General features: G+C 38.5%; 1 protein-coding gene across 2 annotated transcripts in view; it reads left to right on the forward strand.

Moving 5' to 3' along the window:
- Nucleotides 1–16,715, forward strand: part of KCTD3 (potassium channel tetramerization domain containing 3) — a 91,430-nt gene that overhangs the window by 44,047 nt on the left and 30,668 nt on the right. For both annotated transcript variants that reach the window (XM_006890558.1, XM_006890559.1), the window contains exons 10-12: nucleotides 8,587–8,702; nucleotides 16,380–16,467; nucleotides 16,587–16,703. In XM_006890558.1, coding sequence (XP_006890620.1) covers nucleotides 8,587–8,702; nucleotides 16,380–16,467; nucleotides 16,587–16,703 — 321 coding nt within the window. The remainder of the gene's footprint in view (nucleotides 1–8,586; nucleotides 8,703–16,379; nucleotides 16,468–16,586; nucleotides 16,704–16,715) is intronic.

Here is a 16,715-nt window from a genome sequence, read left to right on the forward strand (position 1 = left end):
AAAGGCTCTTTGGAGTCAAGGATTCTGAAACTGCTTCTGTCATATTTTGGGTATGTTTCAAGGAGGTCCTTGGAGAGGGACATCATGTTTGGCAGAGTGGAGGGGCGGCGAAGGAGAGGAAGACCTCCGATGAGATAGATTGATTCTGTGACTGGAGTGGTGGGAATAAGTGCATTTGAGATGGCTAGGTTGTCACAGGATAGAAGAGCGTTTAGAGCTCTTATGCATAGGGTTGCTATGAGTCGCAAGCGACTCGATGGCACATAACAATAACAACAAAGGTTTACATAGTGTTTCACAGTGAAGTCTTTGTTCTCTATTGTGCTAGATTCTCTGGCTTTCTGAGTTGTTATTGTTTGTTATTAATAAAAATTTGAGTTCTACTTCAGATTTTATCTCCTGTTCAGGCCCAACTATTGTGATGCTGGTCAGAATGTCAGTAATAGTAGCTGCTTGTAACCCTAATTTTAACACTTGACCTCTGTAGTTACTATGACCAGGTTCCACCCGTTTCTGAGGTTCTGCTCATATTCTGTCTTAATATTTTGCCTGCTCCCTCACTTTATTTTCTTTTGTAATACTAGTTTATTTACAGATTTTGATTACATTTATTTCGAGAACAGATTATTCCAGTTTCCCTCCCCCCACCTATCACATTGTACAACCTCCTAATTAAGCCCAACCCTCTCCCTGCACATGCGGATCCTTCTGTTCCGGTGTTTTAGGTACAATTTCCCCCCATAGATGTATGTATTATAATGAGCTCTAGTGGTGTAGACTTTAGGAAGTTGCTTTGCTAACCCGAAGGCTGCACCTCTCACTGGTATTTCAAACCCATCAGCATCTTCTCAGGAGAACTATTTCTTCCCATGCGTTTTACAGCCTCAGAAACTCACTGGAGAGTCTGCCAGAGAGTCTGTCATTGAGTTTTTTGACTCAATGGCAATGACTTAGCCTGACTTTGATGTGCAGAAAGCTGGAGTTGGAAAATCCAAAGAGATGAACTCGTTTTGCATTTCTTAATCTGAATAAATTGCAGAACAAATTCAAGCCTCATGTTGAAATATGTCACTTGGTACCAGCAGCCACGAAAACAACAGTTGAATTGCATTGGGAAAATATGTTGTCAGTGATCTCTCCAGAGTATAGAAGAACAGTGATATTAGTGTAGAGACGAAGGTATACCTGATCCAGGCCATGGTCTTCGCAGTTACTTGCTATGCATCAGAGAGTTGGACAGTGACTAAGGATGACAGAAGAAGAATCGATGCATTTGAGTTGTGGTGCTGGAGAAGAGTATTGCATATACCATGGACTGCTAGGAAGGCAACCTAGTTCACCCTGAAGAGGATGAAACAAAGCTTTGTCTGACATACTTTGGACATGTTGGAAGGAGGGACCAGTTCTTGGAGATCGACATCATGCTTGGAAAGGTAGAGGGACATCACAAGAGAGGAAGACCCTCAATGAGATGGATTAACTCAGTGACTGGGGTAATGGAGGTAGATATTTCAGAGACAGTAAGATTGGATCAGGATAGAGTAGTGTTCAGAGCGTACACAGGTCACTATGGTTCACCAGCAACTTGATCACACATAACAACAATAGCTCTTTTGAAGTTTTATCTGATATTCCTGTCTAGGTCATCTTTCCATTTGATTTTAGGTCACATGTTACAACTTTACTCATCTAGAAATTTTTTATTATCTGATGGACATGTGGATTATAGAAGGTTGTTGTCCTTTAAAAGCTGTAAATTTTGTTCTGGCAGGCATTTCTGTTACTGGTAGCTTCTTTATCCTGCTAGGCTTATTTTTCTTTGTTATTTTGTTATAGTATTTTCATAGATTGTGTGTTTTTTACTTTTTTTCTCCAGTTGCACCATGATTTTTTTATTTTTTACTTTTTTATATTTTAAGATTTTTATTAATCCTAAATATACATACAGAAATGTACATCAAATATGTATACTTCCTCCCCAAATTGAACATACTGATTTCACCAGCAAAAGAACTGAGAAATATTATAGCCTACTCCTTTTAATGTTGTTTTTGTTATGTGCCATCAAGCTGTGTCTCATACTGACCCTGTGCACAGTACTCTGATTTTGATACTGTGTACTGGTTTTGCTTTGTTTTGAATTGGAAATAAATAGAATCATTCTGTATATGATCTTTTATCTGATGTCCCTTCTGTCAACATCGTTTTTTAAAAAATTTTTTTAATATACATTTATTGTTGCACATTTTCATCCCTTCTCCTCCAGTCCATTTTGCAGTGCACCTCCTATTCTGACTTTTTGTCATACATATAATGTGTAATCATATATTCCTTTTAAACAGTTCATTCCCTCATCTGTCCAATGCAGTGTTTCTTACCTATCCATTGTTTTCCTATTCTCCCCTCAACCCTCCATGTCAGTCCTGTTTTATTACAATGATATGCATTCTTTGTCCTTTTGTGGTTGACATGCAACACTCAAGATAATGTCCTCCAGAGTCACCCATGTTATGTAATATTTTACAAGTTCATTGTTTTTTAATGCTGCATAGTGTTTCATTGTGTGACTTATATCCATTCATTTGTTGATGGCCACTTGGGTTGCTTTCATGTCTTTGCTATTGTTAATAATGAAACAGTAAACATGGGTGTGCATAAATCTGTTTGAGTTGTGGCTCAATCCCCAATAGTGAAATTGCTGAGTCTAATGGCATTTCTATTTCCAGCTTTTTTAAGAAAGTGCCAGACCACCTTCCATAGTGGTTGTACTATTTTACAGCTCCCTCCCCTCCAGCAGTGAATAAGGGGTCCAGTCTCTCCACAACCTTGCCAGCATTTGTTGTTTGCTGCCCATTTGAACTTTGTTGCTGTTACTGGGGCACCTTGATTTTTTTAGAGGAGTTTCTTTTGGTTTAATTTTTAGTGTGGTACTTGGGAGTCTTTTTTGTTCTTTCTTTGTTTCATGAAATGCCAGCCACTTTTATTTTCTTTTAAAATAATACACACTTGTACAAATACCTTAAACATTATATAGAACTGCATATTTTCACAAAGTGCTGACATGTCTAAGGAGTATCCATGGTGCTCGTCCATACATATTATATGTGAAATTGTTTTTATATGTACTTATTTTGTAGAATTATAACAGATAGTATAGTACCAGTATAAGAATATATTAAAAAAAAAGACTATATTTGAATAATAGAAAAACTAAAAATAGCCATGGAAAAAAGGGCTAGTAGTAGCTTGTCTGGAAAATTGGTTCTTAACCAAGAAAGCTCAATGAGACAGTAACAGAAAGCATTCATAGCAATCTTATGAGGGAGAATCAGTACGAGTAGTTTATCACCTACAGACATGTAACTTTTGTGCAGCTGTAGGCGTGAAGCAGTTCCCGCTTCATACCCTCTGCTCCATAAAAGAAGTGCTCTAAAAACTAAACGTGACTATTGTAGTAAAAACTTAAGGTACATACAGTGATTAATAAAGAAAAACAGGTGTTACTTTGCACTTTGCATCCAACATTATTCTTGTATTGTTTATAGGATATTCTGGTGGCACAGTCCTTAGTGAATTGTGTTACCGTGTTGTTAATCCACCAGCTGCTCAGTTGACTTACTGTTTAGTTTCAAGTTATGACTCCTACTTAAGGGTGTGGTCCTTATTCCTAAAAGTTGGTTTTTCTGGAACTTCTGCCGGATGACGTGACACTAGCTCCTATGCTGAAACTATGATGTCTGCTCTGTGACCTCTGGTATCTCTACTTAGCTCGGCCCCAAACCAGCCTCTTTCAGTCCTTGACTTCCCATCTTACCTAGGTGCATTCTAGCTTTGGCCAAGGACCTCAGAAACTTCCTAGGCAAATGCTTCTCCCCTTCCACCTAGCATATCCCGCTCTTTTCTTGTCTTTTTGCTCACATTTCCAACCAATTCCAGCAATTGTCCCAACTCTAAACATTGAGGGTGCAGTTCAAGGAAACCATCATTTTTCATTTAGTCTTTTGTTGTTGTTTTGTTTTATTTAAATTTATTATTAATTTCAGTAAAAATTTACTGAGACTTTGGATTTCCATTCATTCATTGTTGCATTTTTCTCCCCTCCCAACCCTCCCCTCTAGTACACTATCCTCTTGGAAAAGTAAAAGAAAAATTCTTTCATTGTTTTACGATCCCTCCCCCCCAGGTCCACTCCACCATGTAGCCTTCCCTCTAGACTCCTGTCATGACAAAAATACCTAATCACATATCCCTTTTAAACAGTTTTCTTCCTCATCTGTTCAGTGTGGTATACATTATTGAACCCATCTTTCTCAGTCTCTCCCCAACCCCGAGGTCAGTCCTGTTTTACAGCAGTGGCACCATGCAGTATTTGTCCTTTTGTGACTGAGATGCTTCAACGAGCATGATGTCCTCCAGAGTCACCCATTTTGAATAATATTGCATGAGTTCCTTGTCTTACAATGCAGCATAGTATTCCATTGTGTGAATATACCACAGCTTCTCTTATCCATTCGTTTGTGGATGAGCACTTAGGTTGTTTCCACCTCATTTAGTCTTTATCTCCCGTAGTCATGAAAGTATTTTAAGCCAAAAGCCAGGGTAAATGGTGCCCCTGTTTTGTACTTTACCCATCTTTCTGCTCCCTGTTACCCAGTGTTTAAAACCAGTTGTTTTATTTTATCCAATTTATGTAGTTTTGCTTGAGGGACCAATTTAATGCTAGTTATTCTATCCTGATTGGCAGTGGAGGTCTTCCTGTAACAACTATAGAGGGTAAAACTTTTACCATTCTAATATCTGGAATTTTAATAAACTGCTAATTATACAGAAAGAAACTCAATTACAGGATTTTATCTTTATTTTACATTACCACTTGTATCTACAGTAAGTGAAGGTAGCTTTAGGCTTTGCTTCATTTTGAAAGGGACCTGAATAACACCTAATAGCAACATTGTGGCATAGATAATTATGCTATAGAATAATCCAGTAACAATACGTTCACACCCTGTAAGAGAAACTATTTATTGTTTCGTATACCCTTAAGACACCGACATCACCCTCCAGAGAAAATTGTTGGGGCTGGTATAGATATGATAGAGTTCACCCCCCATCCCCAGGCTAGGTTCCCTTTGATACAACTTATGGAAGACAGTGTTCCTCCTCCATTGGTACTATACAGTTGTTGTTAGGTGCCATCAAGTTAAGTATGACTCCTACCAACCCTATGAACAACAGATCTTGAACCCTGTCCTATCCTGTGCCATCCTAACCATCTCTGCTGCTATAAGCAGTATTTTTTTCCACTAATAACCCCTTACGACAGGGACTTGTCCTCATTAGTAATACTCTTATTTCCCTATGGATGGCAGTCAAGATTGTTGAGCTAAGCTGGACTGATATGTGAGATCGTTCAGAGTGTCTTCTTTCCTTGGTTTCCTTTTCTAGAGAAACTGATACTAGTTTTTCTCTTTTGCGTTATTTCTGCTTTTCTTTTTTTTTTTTTATTTGGCTGAGTACAGTGTACTTTATTGATGGTACATGACAGGATGGGCTAGCCAAGCCCCTCCCCTTTCTCAGGGGGATTTGATGGAAACTTGTGTCAAGGATGTGAGATTCTCAGTGTGTGAGAGGATCAAGTTGGGGCAAGGACTCGCCAGCAGCTGAGGGTCTCTCTCTCTCTTCTAGTGCTATTGCTGGGGCTGGTGGTCCAAGGGGATCTTACTCTTTGGAGGCCATGTGAACCATCAGGTCAACCACCCAGTTGCTGTAGCCAAATTCATTGTCATACCAGGAAATGAGTTTGACAAAGTGGTCGTTCAGGGCAATGCCAGCCCCAGCATCGAAGGTGGAAGAGTGGGTGTCACTGTTAAAGTTACAGGAGACAACCTGGTCTTCAGTGTATCCCAGAATGCCCTTGAGGGGCCCTTCTGATGCCTGCTTTACTACTTTCTTGATGTCATCATATTTGGCAGCTTTCTCCAGACGGCAGGTCAGGTCCACAACTGACACATTGGGGGCGGGGACACGGAAAGCCATGCCGGTAAAGTTTCCCATTCAGTTCAGGGATGACCTTGCCCATGACCTTAGCAGCGCCAGTAGATGCAGGGATGATGTTCTGGGCAGCTTCACGGCCATCACGCCACAGCTTTCCAGAGGGGCCATCCACAGTCTTCTGGGTGGCAGTGATGGCATGGACTGTGGTCATGAGTCCCTCTACAATGCCGAAGTTGTCATGGATGACCTTGGCCAGGGGAGCCAAGCAGTTGGTGGTGCAGGAGGCATTGCTGACAATCTTGAGAGAGTTGTCATAATTTTCATGGTTCACGCCCATCACAAACATGGGGAAATCGGCAGAAGGAGCAGAGATGATTACCCGTTTGGCACCACCCTTCAAGTGAGCCCCAGCCTTCTCCAAGGTTGTGAAGACACCAGTGGACTCCACAACATACTCAGCACCAGCATCACCCCACTTGATGTTGGCGGGATCTCGCTCCTGGAAGATAGTGATAACTTTCCCATTGATGACCAGCTTCCCATTCTCAGCCTTGACAGTGCCATTGAACTTGCCATGGGTGGAATCATATTGGAACATATAGACCATGTAGTTGAGGTCAATGAAGGCATCATTAATGGCGACAATATCCACTTTGTTAGAGTGAAAAGCAGCCCTGGTGACCAGGCGCCCAATACGGCCAAATCCGTTTACTCCAACCTTCACCATCGTGTCTCAGGGATGCGGCTGAGGCTGCAGAAGAAGAGAGGGCAATCTGGATCGACGAGGAGCAGAGAGCGCAGGAGAAGGTGGCCCTATTTCTGCTTTTCTTACAGCTTATCTTAGTACAGGATGTCATGGACTTCCCATGGTCTGAAAAAGAATTTGATCTCAAAATTATAGGACTAGTAGAAAAGCATTCCCAAAATTGGACATAATATGAAATTACTTTCTACTTTGAGGTGATAGGTTTGCGTCTTAATTAATTCTGGTCAAGGGCTTCTTAACTTTCTGGGTGATTTTATATTGTTTCGTGTTTTTGGTTTTTGGCTGATGACAAGTTGGGTTTTGATGGTACTTTTTTATGTTGTGTAACTAGACATTTATGCAAATAAAAACGTATATATTGAAGATATTCCATAGGAGTCTTTTGTGTGTACACACACACACACACACACACACACACACACACACACGTACATATATTAGGGAGGTGCTGTTGCTCCTACTCCTTTTCCTCCTTCTCTTCTTTGTTGCCATGTAGTTTAAACTGACTCATAGCTGACCCCCAGCAGTTTTCCCAAGGCTGTAACTGTAACTACATTAAGTGAAGGTTACAATAAATTACACTAGAGGAGATTGCTCATCTTTGTCCAAGGGACAGAGATTCTAACTACCAGAGATGTGTGACTTTTGGATCAGCTGCAGAAGTACCTGTGGACTGTGCGACCAGAGCTATGGCCAGTGACTACTTCTCTTATTGTGATACATAGTTCTGAACAGAAACAGACATACCTATCACTGATGTAATAGAAGAAATTAGAAGCCAGTAATCTTTCTGGTTTATGCTTTTAATCTTTTATTGCATTTAATTGGTTTGTTTGTCCCCATGAATTCCTCAGTTTTTCATGTCTTTTTTTTTTCTCAGCAAGATGCTGAGGAAACTTCACATTGGCACATGATAGGTATCCTTTTAATTTTATTCTTTTAATAAAATTACCTTGGAACAGATTAACAGTATTTCATAGGTGTAGTTTAATTTCCATGATTATTAAAAAGATGTTTCTTATGTCTTTCAAAGAGCTAAGATAATAAATACTATTTAAGTGTCAGAATCAGATTATAACAATTTAAAGCTAGGCTTGACCTTTGAGAAATTAAAGTTTGACTCTGTTTTACAGGTGAGTAAAGTAAGAACTAGAAAAGTGTGTGTGTGAGCTGGGGAGACACATATCCAGCGTTTCAACTCTGATTGTCCTGACTTCTGTTGCAGTACTCTGCTGAAAAGCAACATATCTATATTTTGTTAGTTGTCATCTATTAGAGTTTTATTCATTTATGTGTGTGTGTGTGTATATATATATATGCATATGTGTATATATATATCACTGTGTCATTGATTAGTTTTATTCATTTTATGTGTATATATATATACATAAAAATATATATTATATTATATATATATTTTATATATATATTACGTTGTATCAGTAGCTGTCATCAAATTGGCCACAATTTATGGTGACCTCTCTACACAATAAATGATTCCTGATTTCCTTCTTTGATTGGTTCTGTTATAATCTACAGAATTTTCACTGACTGATTTTCAGAAGTACAGTGGGATAGTTTTCTTCCTGGCCCATCTTAGTCTGGATGCAGCTGAAACCGCTTCAACATCAGATCAAGACAAGCTTAGAATTACCTGCTTTCAAAATTCTTGAGACTTTTGTTATTTATATTTTTAGTCCCTATGTCACACATAATTTGTGTGAATCAGAATACATGAAGATTACTCACTTGAACATATTTTTCAGTCTGAAATGTAATGAATTATAAAATAGTGACTGACTAAGCTTTTCCTTTTTTTGTTTAAGGAGTGTTCAGCCTTGGTGTTCCTGTGGATGCTCTCTTCTTCATTGGTAACCAGTTGGTGGCCACAAGCCATACAGGGAAAGTAGGAGTGTGGAATGCTGTCACTCAACACTGGCAGGTTAGTTTTAATTAAACTACTCTCTACTGAGTTGATTCCAGCTCGTAGTAATGCTGTAGAACAGCCGACTGCCACACCTTTCTCCTAGTCAGTGACTGGTGGGTTTGAACTGTCCATCTGTCAGTAACTGAGTGTTTTACCCACTCTATTACTTGTCATATAATTCATGTTGTTTTTATTTTATATAGTATTACATATATTTAGAAGTAAATTTGTTTCTAAATACATACTTGACTATGCTTTCAAGGATTTTTTTTTAATAAGTAGATTTTTTTTAAACCTTGGTTGGATATTTTTAAAGTTTTATTTTCCTTGAAAGAAAAGTAGTCATTTCCTAAATGGAAGTACAGATTTGTTTGAAAATGTGGGACTTGCTCAGAAGAGATAACATATTAAATTGAGAAGAGAAATTCAAGAGAAGTTGAGAGGAAGGAAAAGATGAGAGTCCTTGGAAAGCTTGATACCCAATTCTGAAGAATAGAGGAAAACTTATAAGTATTTAGCAGAGGAGTGACATGGCCAGTTCCATGTTTTAGAGACTAATAGTGGGCAGTGTGGAAATCATTGCCCCAGGAATGTAATAAATTGGTTTTGATGGATCTGAAGTTTAGATTATTGTTGTGTGCCATCAAGTTGGACCCACTCAGTGCTGACCCTTCAGCGAGTATTTAGAGCCGATAAATTGATGGGAGGATGTTGCCCATCTTTCACCTGTGAAGCAGCTGGTGGATTCAAAAAGCTTGCGTTTGAGTTGGCAGTGCAGCTTCTTACCTCTAAGCTACCAGAGGCTTTTGTAATTGGTGATGGTTGTATAAATTATAATCTTAAGTTTCAGTATTGAATAGTAACTCTTCTCATTTTAATTAGGCAGTTATGTCAAATTTATGTTTTTAGTGTCTGGGGGAAGCTATACTGTTGGTGCTATAAAACTAAATTTGGTTTCTGAAAAAGCATGCTGCGCCTTTTTTTACCTTCTTTGTCCTTTGCTAGCATTTTTAACATTGCAAACAAAAGTTGTAATACCTTTTGAAATCCTAAGAAATAGATTAGCTTCTTCAAAGGAGATATTTATTCTTTCTTTTTATTTTAATACTAATTTATTTATAAAATTTGAATGTATTGTTTTTGGGAGCAGATTTTTCCTATTTCCCTCACACCCCCTTCCCCAATGAGGATATTTATTCTTAAAGTTTTAGTCCCATGTGTAACATGATGCTTTCTGTTTGGTGTATGCATGGATTAAAAACCTGTATCTGACAAAGTAGATTCATACTACATTTTAGGAAGACCTTGGGAAGTTGAGGGTCCTTGGAGCAAACAAGCCTTAAAAGGCTATGTGAATTTCTTGTAATACAGTGCAGCAGCAGTATAGAGTGAAATACTAGCATCTGATCTGTGGAAGTGGAAATCAACAGGCAGTTCTGATCCTAGACTGACTCCTGGGACAGCTTGTGACACTGTTTGAGTAAGCTCTGATTTGGCCTTTAGCAACAGTTTTGTCCATGAATAACACAGAAAGTACACAGAACAATACTTGCAGTTCTTATGAAAATTTACTGCCAATATTTGAGTCAAGTCAGTCATAAAATTGTGTGTGAGTGTGTGTGTGCATGTACATGTGTATTTAAACCTGAAGGTTTTATTGGTATAGCCGTTTCTCTTAAAGACCTTGTTAATAAAATGTTAATTAAACTTTTTAAAAAAATTGTATATAATTTGGGTAAGACAAAGATTTATTGGGAAATCTTTGTTGTTTCCATTCTTCATTAATCTCCTCCTCAAAATTAAGTCTCGAAAAATTAATAGGAAATAATTAGTGTTGTCAGATAAGTAGTCCACTTAGATTTAGTTAAATGACAGAATAGCAACTTTTTGGCATCTTTTTCCAAGTTGTAAGCTTACATTTAGACTTAGATTAGAAACTCCATGGTTAGAATCTCTCAGAACTGGGAGCACGAGCTGGATATCCTGTTCTTCGTCGTTTGGTACATTAGTACTGACAATTCGTTCAATACTCTAATGACTAAGAATCAGAGAACTCACACTGTGCACATTCCAGAGAGAGAATTCAAGAGCTTTAGCCAGTGGTACAGTGTAAGTCACACGCTAGCTTTGAAGTGAACAACCTGACCTTGAGAAAATATTGTCTCTGGGAGAGGGATTCAGAGGGAATTGTTGTGTTTTTATGGACTAGGTACGCCATGTAAGAATTGAAAAAGTTAATTTTATTTAATGTTTTTCCTGGTAGTACTGTTTCTGTAGTACTGAGGGGATTTTTTGATTGTTATTTTTCTATACTAGAGTTGAGAACCCTTGCATTTTAGGTATAGAACATTTAGGGTGAACAGTGGAATCTGTGTCCAAAATTAGTCGGGGAGGAAACTAGCATTTATATATATTATGCTGGCCACTGTCCTGGGTATGTTATATTTGCTTCTTTAGGATTTATAGTAACAGCACTGAATTAGCTGACAGAAGTTTCTCTATAACACAAATGTACTGGATAAAAATGTTAAAACGATATAAATTATTAAGAATTAAATTATATTTATTTGTACACATATACATTCGTACCAGACATCAAGGCTTTAGGGTTGACAGTTTTAATAAGAGTAAGGGCAATGAAAATGGGGGGGGGAATCAAACCTGGAAATTTTAAACTTCTGCCTCAGTCCATAAAAAGACTGGGAAAATTTTACTTGATAATACTAAAGATAACTTGACATTTGTTTGTATTTTGGAATAGGAGCACTGGAGAGGTTAGGGACTGGAGTGATGCTGTACTTGAGAAATTAAAACCAGTTACTTAAATTGAAATTTAAGTGAGAATTGGGAGTACAAATGTATCCTCTTGTGGTATGAGAAACTAGTCGCTATTTACCAACATTTGAAAAACTAAAAAAATTGGTCCAGGGCTTTTTATATTCTACATATGGACAAGAAGCCAAAAAGGATTTTTTACAAGAGAAGATATATAACAATCAGGAAGTTACCAGAGTAATGGAAGATTATCTGTAATTAGAATTACACGAGAATCCTCATCATGAGTTAATCTCCAATGGGGTGGGGTAAAGAAATGATGTTAAAAAAATAGACAAGGATAAAAAATGTGAAAATGATTATGTGGTTAAAGAAATTGGGTTGAAAGATTCTGGGGTCCTTGAATTACTCAGGATTCTAGACTGTTTAAAAATTATCAGTTATGCATGTAGAAATTAATAATAGTCACCGTGTACTGTTTTAAGACAGACATTTTAATTGCATCTCAGATTTATGACTGTCATCCCTGAGCTAGATAATAGATAACACTAATAGTATGGTTTCTCTGGATTTTATTATGAAGTTGTTAGGATAATAGTGAGGAACCATACAATCTGATTTCTTGCTTATGCTAAAAGATGAGAATTTGAGATCAGTAATAAAAACGCTATCATTGCTGTAGAATTGGAACCAACACATAGCCGACCCTCTTTTGGGTTTCCTGAGGTTTCACATGGGATAGTAACCATTTTCCTCCCATATAATCACTGGTGTGGTTGACTCTCCAAAGAGACATGACCTTTTGGTTATCAGCACAACACCCTGCTAATTACACCACCAGAGCTACCTAGGTCAGTAGTACTTGTTGGTACGTACCATCAGGTTAAAACTGACCCATCTAGCAGGTTTTCCAAGGCAGTAACTTCAGAGCAGCTGGTGAATTTGAACTGCTTGCTTTTAGGTTGGCAGCACAGCTCCTTAACAATAGGCCACCAGAGCTCCTTTTCAGTAGTACCAGTGTCTCTGTAATCTACCCCATTCTCTACACTTACTCTACTTTTTTTTCCCTATACTGAAAAGAAAGCTTCAATTAGCTGTCAGTGGTTCACTGAAAACTGGACACAATATGGAGAGGCGTCCCATAGCTTCATTTCTCCCTCTCATTCTCTGAAGATTCTGGGGTTGAAATGGACCCTGAACAGGAAAAAAATCTTGTCTACTTGGGGGTGGGCTAATTGATGGTACAAATGGTTATAGAGTTTCACAACTAGTAGAAAGGTTCATGGTTTGAACCACCTAGAAGCTCCTGGGAAAACCGGTGTGGTAATAATCTCTCAAAGGTCATAATTTTGAAAATCCTATGTGTGGATCATAACGAATTGTGGCTGACTCTGAGAAGAATGGGAATCCCAGAACACTTGATCGTGCTAATGTGAAACCTATACTTGGACCGAGAGCCAGTCATCAGAACAGAGCAAGGAAACACTGCATGGTTCAAAATTGGGAAGGGCGTACGACAGGGATGTGTCCTGTCTCCATACGGTTTAAACCTGTATGCAGAACAGATCATCCGGGAGGCTGGACTCTATGAAGAGAAATGTGGGGTCAGGATTGGTGGAAGATCTATCAACAATCTGCGTTATGCAGATGACACAACCCTGCTTGCTGAAACTGAGGATGACCTGAAGTGCTTGCTGCTGAGGGTCAGAGACTGGAGCCTTCAGTATGGATTGAGGTTCAATGTCAAGAAGACAAAGATTCTCACCACTGGACCAATTGTCAGCATCAGGATGGATGGGGATTGTTCACAGCTTTAGTCTGCTTGGCTCCACAATCTACACTCTTGGCACCAGCAGCCAGGAAATTAAAAGACACATAGCGATGGGAAAGTTTGCTATTAGCGACCTCTCTAAAGTACAAAAGAGCAATGGTGTCTCTTTAGAGACTAAGGCGTGTCTGATACAGGCCATGGTCTTTGCAAACACTTGTTGTGCATCAGAGAGCTGGACAATAACCAGGGAGGATAGAAAGAGTATTGATGCCTTTGAGCTTTGATGTTGGAGAAGAGTATTGAGGGTACCATGGACTGCTAAGAAAACAAACAGTTTCAACCTGGAGAGGGTTAAACCAGGCTGCTCCTTGGAGGCAAGGTTTCTGAGGCTTAGTCTGACATACTTTGGTCATGTTGTAAGGAAAGACCAGTCCTTGGAGAGGGACATCATGCTTGGGAGGGTGGAGGGCAGGCGCAGGAAGGGAAGACCCTCTAGGAAGTGGATTGATTCGGTGACTGGGGTAATCGGGATGGGTTTTTCAGAGACAGATTGGCACAGGACAGAGCAGAGTTTAGGGCTGTTCTACATAGGGTCGCTGTGAGTTGCAAACGACTCAACAGCACATAACAACAACAGCATAGGACCATGAGTCAGAATCAGTTCAGTGGCAAGCAGCAACCACTTGGGGAGTGAAATCAGTTAATGTAAAGGATTGCTATCTATTCCTGACAAATTTGTTGTTAAAAAATTCCAGTATTCACCCAACCCTGATATCTTGTTCTACAACAGTGGCACTATGCAGTATTTGTCCTGTATGCTGCATTGAAATAGATTAGGACGAGAACAGTTTAAAAATGATATATGATTGGGTATTATGGTTATGACAAGAGTCCAGAATGAAGGTTGCATAGTGGAGTGTACTCGGGGGAGGGGAGGAGGTAAATTGTATATCATCAATGAAAGGATTTTTCTTTTACTTTTCAAAGAGGAGAGCAAACTGGTGGGGAGGAGTGGGTAGGGAGAAAAATGCAACAATGAATGAATGGAAATTAAAAATCTCTGTAAATTTTCATTAAAATTAATAAAATTTATTTTAAAAAAAAAAAGGAAAAAAATTCCAGTATTCACTTACTACAACTTGTTGGTTCTGGTGAGACAAAAGCATGACCTGAGAGAAATGTCATGATTGACAATTTGCAGAGATAACATTATTGTAATTCAACTGTGCGTGAAAGCAAGAAGTAACATATAAGGGGAGCTCTGGTGGCCTAGTGGCAAGGAACTGCAACTACAATCCCAGAGGCGCACGGTTCGAACCCACCAGATACTCTGCTGGGGAAGGAGGGACAATCTCCTCCTGTACCAGTCAGATCTGATTTGACGGTACATGTGCACATAAAAATAATAAAAAAATTAAAAAAAGAGAAACTTACTACTTTAAAAAAAAAAGGAAGTAACATACAGAACTAAGCCATAAACAACTTTGGTCATTATTATATTATTTTTAAATGGAATTAATATAGATTATAAATTTTCAATTCTTAGCTGCTGTTCTTTTGTGCTGTTTCCCCTTTGTAACTTATTTTATTTTTTCAGACTTCATTTCTTCTCTGATCTTCTAACTAACTCTTCCCACAGTGAAATGAGATTTAACTCTTCCCACAGTGAGAGGAGAGTTCCACCTCTTTTTGTTTGATTATAGTGTTAACTGTTTTTATCTTTCTTTCTTAAAAGTTCTTAGGCTTCTTAAGAGCAAAAATAATCTTTCAAGTCCCTTATCTCCAGTCTCATACATATTCTCATGGATAACATCAACTACACAATAAGTACTCTTGTGTTAAGTAGGTACAGAGGCTGCTTCTTTGAGGCAAGGAGTTTGGGGCTTCATCTGACATACTTTGGATATGTTGTAAGGAGGGCCAGGTCCTTGGAGAGGGACATCATGCTTGGGAGAGTGGAGGGACGGCACAGGAGGAGAAGACCCTCTATGAGGTGGATTGATTCTGGGGTAATCGGGATGGGTATATTGGAGACAGTGTGATTGTCACAGGATAGAGCAGGGTTTAGGGCTGTTGTACATTGGGTTGCTATGAGTCGAAAGTGAGTCGACAGTACATAACAACAACAACATTTAGTAGAGTTTAGTTAACCTTTTAAATGTTAACAAATATTATAAATAAAAGTTACTTAACATTTTTTACTTTTTTTAGTAAAAAAAATCCAGTAGGATTTTCTTTTTATTTTTGCATGCAAAACTTTGTGATGTGCATCTAGTATCTCATTTAAATGTAATCTATGAATTTTTACCTACATCTTTACTATAAGTGGGAAATATGAATATCTCAGTGCCACAGCGCAAACCTTTGGGAAAGGCGTTAGTGAAAATCATACCCTTTGCTGTTCTATTTTTAAACACAGTTATCAGTAGTTTCTACTCCATAGACTAGTTTGAGTGCTTGGAAATACTAGTTTAATACCTGGAAAAGCAAAGATAAATATGAAAGCTTTTGGATTGTTCTGTTTTTGTAATAATGAAATCCAGATCAGGGACATTGAAAATAGAGATCATTATCTTTTCAGTGTTGTTGTTGTGTACCATTGAGTCAGAACTGACTCATAGCTCATCCTCCAGCAGGTTTTCAGAGGGACCAAATCACACGAGATTGCCTATCCTTCTCCCACAGAGCAACTGGTGGGTCAGAACTGTGTGCTTTTGGGATTGCAGCGTACTTACCAGTCGGTCACCAGAGCTTCATTTTCAGAGTGGTAGTTGTGTACCATAGATTTAGAATGGACACAGAGCAGACCCTCTGGTGGGTTTTCAGAGACAGTTAATCATACGGGAGGGGATTACCCACCCTTCTTCCATGAAGCACCTAGTGGCCTTGAACCATGTTCCTTTGGGATTGCAGCACAGCTTCTTGTTACTAGGCCACCAGAGCTACCAAAGTAATAGTAGTAGTAGTAATAAAATTATTTCTTAGAGTGCTGAGCACATGTTCATGTACCTGTATATAATGAAAGTTTATTTTCTAAACCCTAGTTAAATGGATATTTTCCTTGTTAAAAGATTTGAAAATTTTGAGGAAACTGAGCAGAATATATACATTATAATTTTTATCTAACAACAATCTCACTACATTAGGTTCAAGATGTTGTTCCTATAACAAGTTATGACACTGCTGGGTCATTCCTACTGCTGGGATGTAACAATGGATCAATCTATTACATAGGTAAGTGTATTTTTACTTGGAATTCTTAATATGACTTAAAATAGGAACAAGAAAACAATACTTTTTCAGTTTTAAATAGAGGATGTGCTTATTTAAACGCTCTGTAATTTTCTCTTTAGATATGCAGAAGTTCCCTTTACGGATGAAGGATAATGATCTTCTTGTAACTGAACTCTATCATGATCCCTCAAATGATGCTATTACTGCTCTCAGTGTTTACCTCACGCCCAAAACAAGTTAGTACATCA

Source organism: Elephantulus edwardii, unplaced genomic scaffold (genome assembly GCF_000299155.1).
Source record: "Elephantulus edwardii isolate Elephantulus edwardi_28Jun2011 unplaced genomic scaffold, EleEdw1.0 scaffold00090, whole genome shotgun sequence".
In the NCBI taxonomy this organism is placed as follows: Eukaryota; Metazoa; Chordata; class Mammalia; order Macroscelidea; family Macroscelididae; genus Elephantulus; species Elephantulus edwardii.